The sequence below is a fragment of the Helicoverpa zea genome, chromosome 17, assembly GCF_022581195.2.
Source record: "Helicoverpa zea isolate HzStark_Cry1AcR chromosome 17, ilHelZeax1.1, whole genome shotgun sequence".
NCBI lineage: Eukaryota > Metazoa > Arthropoda > Insecta > Lepidoptera > Noctuidae > Helicoverpa > Helicoverpa zea.
The window spans coordinates 3,341,166-3,347,111 of record NC_061468.1 but is presented as its reverse complement, the minus strand read 5'-3'; the positions used below and the strand labels follow the sequence as shown (position 1 = coordinate 3,347,111).

The 5,946-nt window shown below is 31.7% G+C and overlaps 2 protein-coding genes across 2 annotated transcripts; one reads left to right on the top strand and one right to left on the bottom strand.

Annotated features, from left to right (window-relative positions):
* Positions 1 to 12: 12 nt before the first annotated feature.
* On the top strand, positions 13 to 1,465 carry LOC124638011 (putative nuclease HARBI1). The gene is made up of 2 exons (XM_047174783.1): positions 13 to 484; positions 590 to 1,465. The coding sequence occupies exons 1-2, from the start codon at positions 264 to 266 to the stop codon at positions 1,452 to 1,454; spliced, it is 1,086 nt and encodes a 361-aa protein (XP_047030739.1). The 5' UTR covers positions 13 to 263; the 3' UTR covers positions 1,455 to 1,465.
* A 251-nt stretch (positions 1,466 to 1,716) lies between these two features.
* LOC124638012 lies at positions 1,717 to 3,564 on the bottom strand. The gene is made up of 5 exons (XM_047174784.1): positions 2,823 to 3,564; positions 2,563 to 2,676; positions 2,268 to 2,330; positions 2,125 to 2,190; positions 1,717 to 2,045 (listed from the first exon to the last, which is right to left on the bottom strand). Exons 1-5 carry the CDS (start codon positions 3,217 to 3,219, stop codon positions 1,723 to 1,725), a joined length of 963 nt encoding a protein of 320 aa, XP_047030740.1. The 5' UTR covers positions 3,220 to 3,564; the 3' UTR covers positions 1,717 to 1,722.
* Between the last annotated feature and the right edge of the window lie 2,382 nt (positions 3,565 to 5,946).

Here is a 5,946-nt window from a genome sequence, read left to right as displayed (position 1 = left end):
GTGTAAGGGCCGATTTTTCAATGGTCAGATAAAGGGAAAGATAAGGTTTATTCCACAGTTAGCGAGAATCTCAATTTTTCAATTGACAGATAGGCCCTAACGGTCAGGTAAACTCTCTATCCAGCCGATAAATTTATCTGGCCCTTTACGGGCCAGGTAGCGCGCTAACGGTCAGATAACTCAGATATTTTGTCATTTCTGCAATCACGCGCGTTCGTTTTTGTAGGTTATACTTGTGTTCTTGCTTCCTAAATTATAAAATAATGGATATTTTTGATTCTATCGACGACGAAACAATCGAGGAAGATGATATAGTGCTAAATTATTTAGAGTCAGAGAGAAGAGAAAGAGTTATTAGAGAGAGACCTGATAATATGTCTCTATGGGATGATAAGAAATTTCATAGGAGATTTCGTCTCGAAAAAAGTACTGTGCAATTTTTATTAACCCTCATTGAAAGTAAAATCGCCAACGTAACAAACAGGTAAGAATTATTTTCTATATAAATAATAAAAACGAGATTTTTGTATATTGACTACGATCTAGGTAACATTGAAAGATACCTATATATTATTTTTTTATTTTTCAGAAACAATTCTGTTCCAGCTTTACAACAATTACTTCTGACTTTGCGGTTCTATGCGTGTGGTAGTTTCTACATTACGATAGGTGATTTTGCTGGAATACACAACTCAACTGCGAGCAAAATTATAAGAAAAGTTACTGAAGCAATTGCCTCTCTTCGCCAGGAATTTGTTACATTGCCAGCTAACAGAGAAGAAATATTATTAGTACAGGAAGGATTTTTTAATATTGCCCGATTTCCGAGGGTTATAGCGGCATTGGATTGTACTCACATCAAGATAATTTCACCAGGTGGCAATACTGCAGAAGACTACAGAAATCGAAAAGGTTTCTTCTCATTGAATGTGCAAGCTATGTGTACTAGCGACTTAAAATTTGAAGATATAGTAACACGATGGCCAGGTTCAACACATGACAGTTTGATATTCTCAAACTCTGCAGCAAAGTTTCAGTTTGATACTAATAGATTTCAGAATGGACTGGTCCTAGGTGACAGTGGTTATTTCTTAAATCATTATTTACTAACTCCGTTAAGTGATCCTCGAACAGAAGCCGAAAGACTATATAATGAGTCTCATATTCGTACTCGAAATGTAATTGAGAGATGTTTCGGGGTTTGGAAAAGGAGATTTCCTGTGTTAAGTATAGGAATGCGGTGCCGAATCCCTCTCGCTCAAGACATTATTGTAGCAACAGCAATTTTACATAATCTTGCAAGAATTAGAAATGAAAGCGAACCACCTGTGGATCCTGAAGTCCACATACCACAACAACCACAATTTGAAACTCTCATTGCTGACCAGCCAGGACACCAACACAATAGTACAAGGGACTCTATGTTAGAATATTTTGAAAGTCTAATCAACTAGTAATGATATATTAATAACACAATTTTATAACTACAATGTGTTCTTTTTATTATACCTCCACTTTACAGTAATCATATTGTTATAATCAAATAATTTGTGGTGAGGTATTCACTGCTTTTGAATAGGATTATTAGAATTTAACAGTCTGGGTTTGTAGTGATAAAAAATTAATTTATTGGAACTAAACACACACATTACAATAAAAAATGGTCAAAGACTAAAGAGATCCTTGTTTTGTTGAATAGGTAAATGAAAAAAAAAAAACATTTTATAAATCTTTATTTATTATTTCTAAAGGACTTGTTCCATAATTTACACCAGTACGGAGCTTACTTAATAGTACTTCATGCATTTCCTGCTTCCTTCTTTCATCATTATGCAGGTTCTGCATTTTTAATAAGTGTGCCTGTTTGACAAACTCATGCTCTTTTATGGCAATTTCCTTCTGGAGCTTCACTAGCTCTAAGCGAGATTCAGTTAAATGGTCCAGTTTTGCAGTCACTCCAACTTTAGTAATTTTTTGATTACTTTTCAAGTATGGACTAATCTTAGTTTTTAAAGCCTTTGGCTTCCATGAAGACCACTTATTCTCTGAAAATAATGATAAGTTTTAATTAATGTTATTTTATACAATGTAAATAAATGAACTGGAAAATTGATAAAGACATACCTTTTTCAGTTTGATCCACTTCCATATCCTGTATCTCTATAGATTGAAAGTCATCAAAGGCCTTGTCTGAAAACAAATTAATTTACTATTATATTTTATTACACTATTATACTATGTACTTTTTTTTCAATAAATTAAAATACCATTTCCAATTTCACTGTTAACTTTCTCCTTTAAATCCTGTTGCGGGCAAAACTCTTCTTGATCTAAAACAAAAAAATATATTCAGGTCCTTGTTTTTCATTTTACATTAAATAAATATATATAGGTTGAACATTCTGTAAAAAAATCAGTGGCCATCATGTGATCATAAATCTATCAAGGATATGAGTAAAAATCAAACATTTATTCTTTTCCATTCTGCAGCCAGAGATTAATTACAGCACATGTTTAGTTATTTTCTAAAGTTATTTATTATTATTGAATTAGATATTTTACCTAAAGTACACGGAATATCGTCATCACATGGTACAATTACTAAATTATTTTCTAATGATTGCAGTGGCAACGATAGCGGGTCAACTTTAGCAGTCTCTTCCAGTTCTAAAGGTTCTGAAAAAAAAAAACAACAATACACAAACTGCTTAGAAAGATGCTAAAGATAAATGTAGTGCGTTATTACTTTTGTTTTCATAAACACTATATCAATTCCCATGGTAACATCAACAAAAAATATTTTAAAATATTTGACTTCATACCTGGAATTTTGTCGCTGTCATTTCGAGCATCCAGCCCATTGATATTCGAACATATCGCGATAACCCTCTCCTGTATATCTGTAACCTCTGGGGCTGAAGAGGGCCCGCCACCAGTTTTGTACAGCTCTTGCCGATGTTTGGCCAATGTTTTTTTGGTTTCCTTTTTTATGCCTTCATATTTAAGCTTCAGGCTCTTGGTACTCCTCGCTGTAAATCCCGTAGCCGCATTAAATAATGAACTGATTTTTATCCACGCTGCTTCCTTTTCTTTATTGGTTACGGCGTCTGTCTGCTTATTTTCAATTATAGTACGGTGTTTTGCCACCAATTCAGTCAATAATCTTATTTCGCTTTTGTTAAAATTCGTGGAACGTTCACGTTTTACGATATTTTCCATGATTACACACAACACACAAACAGCAAACAATAAATTCGAACGGAAAATAAATATTAACACGAAGACGAGTCGTCAAAGTTTAAGGTTATGTTATGATTCCCTCTAAAATGTGACAACCGCTGTCATTAAGTTGAAAATTGTTTGTCTCTTTCTTAGATCTGTAAATGTTCATAAGCGCGTCTCGCTCACACAGATGTAGTGTGAAGCTAGTCACAAAAAAAGGTCAGGTAGTAAACTGACTGGTAACTATGCTTTGAAAAATTGAAACTCTTTATTGGTTCGTTAAAGAATCAGATAAAGTTATTGATCAGTTAGCTACTTGACGTTTTATCTGGCTCTTGAAAAATCAGCCCTAAATTGAATTCATTATTTATTCTCTAGTCTATTAGTAATGTTTAATAATTTATTTCTGTCAATCAATGGAGAGGCCGTGGTCTAGATTTGTGGGATTAAAATATTAATTAACGCGTTACCTCCACACGGTTTTGGAGAGGGATATATTTTTGTATTATTTTTATTAGACAATGCCTGGTATTTGAAACTTTTTCCTAACACCTCTTTTCCTTGCTCTTCTCATCCTCTATGTCTCTAGACCGTGGACTCGAATTAAACTAATTTGATTATTAGCTATTCGTATATTAATTGCTGTACTTATACATAAATACGTATTAGTAGATATTTAGTGGTTAAAATTAAATTATCTCATATTTAATTTGAATTGGAAGCAGATAGTGTGTTCGTAGATATTACTGTCATTATGTACGATATTAGTATGAATTTATTGTTTAATATTATCGTCATTGTTTGGTGTATAAGTAGCGAGTTATATGTAGTGAATATTAGGTAGAATTGTGTTAGATTCGATGCCAAAGACGAGAAAACTTACAGACAGAATAAATTATCATTCAATCTTAACTCAAAAAATATAAACATGTTCGTGTTTTAATTTTTGAAGATACCATAAAAAATTAAAAAGTTTTCTTGTCTATGGAGCTATGTTAAAACCATAAAATGGCAACTGTCTAGATCGCCCCACTGCCAAATAAACAAAACTTCTGTAAAAGAAAATAAAATAAGGTGATTGATGTGTTTCCTATTTCTGATAGTGAAGTTAATAAATAATTATAGTTACAGTTCGAATCGATTACATTTTTTTATGAGGCAGCCTCTAGCGATCTAGTAAAAATGAGTTCTAGGCTTTGAGTGCTTCAAACATGTAGGTATTTTTCAACTCGGACTATCAAAAAATATTTTTTCATAATTCTAAAATTCAGTCTAAACAAGCAATAAAGACAATTTTCAATGACTTTTCTGACTTAATTTGGTCGGCCCGGCATTCGAAGCCTAGATCTTAACAATCAGATCGAACATTTTATATACTAACAGTACAAGTAGATGTAGAAAAACATTTATTACAATATTAATTATTATTTAATTTAATAGAAACTATAATTCACATTTAAATCGTCCAAAACAGCAATAACACATTGGTTTAGTGTTGTGATGTATTTTGCTCATTTTAGTGATGCGAATTATTATTTTTTGTGTTGCTCAACTTATAATCTCGACATTTTATTTATTGCTCACAACCATTATTTGAATAGCTGAATATTTTTACATTATTTTCACACTACGATATAGCTGTGATAAATTATTCTGAGATAAAGACGTTACACCTTCTAGGCTGACTGAAAGCCGCGATTATCGATTGTTTTGATAAAGTTACAAATAAAGATTACATGTGAACAAAAACTTAAATGAATAGTACTTCAGTATTGAATGCTGTTTGAGTACATAGATGAAAGTTATGAAATTTAATAGGTACTTCACCGTGAAGGTCCTACCTACCAAACACAATATGACGTTACACACAGCTCAGCTTTAAATCGTTTCCCGCCATCTCGGTGCCAATTTTTCTTAATAGTATCCCCCGAAATAAATTATAATTATTTTCATAACTTATTAATGTTTAAAATGCCGATTAGTACAAAACATTTGATTTTGTTGTGACCATAATAAAAATTTACAAATTTTTATTTTATAAGTATAACAATATCTTCATAGTCATCTTTATTTTTAAGTTATATTTTTCTTCAGATGATATTATTTAGTTAGGTAATTTATGTGGATGGAAACGCGCTGATAATGGCAAGATTTGTTTTATAAATTGGTTTTACTGTCTCAAAACAGTCAAGATTTGGTAAATCTGTGGTGGATTTATACCATTCCGTATTTGTCATCTACTCTTTACCATAGAATGCAAAAGATTTCATACATAAGCTAAATCCTTCTTTTAACGAGGACAAGTCCAGCACCGATCAAATCCATTTGCCATTTTCAGTGAGTTTCTTTTTGTAGATATTATAATTATTGTATTATAAAAATAAATCTAGTAATGTCAACTTACTAAGAATTTAATATGGGTCATTCCAAATTAACTTTGTGAATTAAAATAGCAATAATATTCATCATTCCTTTTACAGTTGTAGTTTAGTAAGATAATTAGGTCAATTATTAAATGAGTGTAAGCGAATTAAATGGGGCAACATCGTTATTTTTTCAAGTCATCTGATATTCATACCGGTGCTAACATAGTTTAGAGAGAGAGCCAAATAGCAAATATATTTTGGTTCAATGTTGATATGCAATTTTTAATTTTAGTTGTAAGTTTGAACGTATCAAAAACAATAGATTTTAATGAGATTCGCAAAAAATACCTAATTTTGG

Bases quoted from the DNA above. Each gene is read 5' to 3' on its own strand.
- LOC124638011 (XM_047174783.1), top strand. From the start codon at position 264: ATGGATATTTTTGATTCTATCGACGACGAAACAATCGAGGAAGATGAT. The intron at 485-589 runs GTAAGAATTATT...TTTATTTTTCAG, and splicing joins ATCGCCAACGTAACAAACAG to AAACAATTCTGTTCCAGCTT.
- LOC124638012 (XM_047174784.1), bottom strand. From the start codon at position 3,219: ATGGAAAATATCGTAAAACGTGAACGTTCCACGAATTTTAACAAAAGC. The intron at 2,677-2,822 runs GTATGAAGTCAA...TTTTTTTTTCAG, and splicing joins TGACAGCGACAAAATTCCAG to AACCTTTAGAACTGGAAGAG. The intron at 2,046-2,124 runs GTATGTCTTTAT...CATTATTTTCAG, and splicing joins AGTGGATCAAACTGAAAAAG to AGAATAAGTGGTCTTCATGG.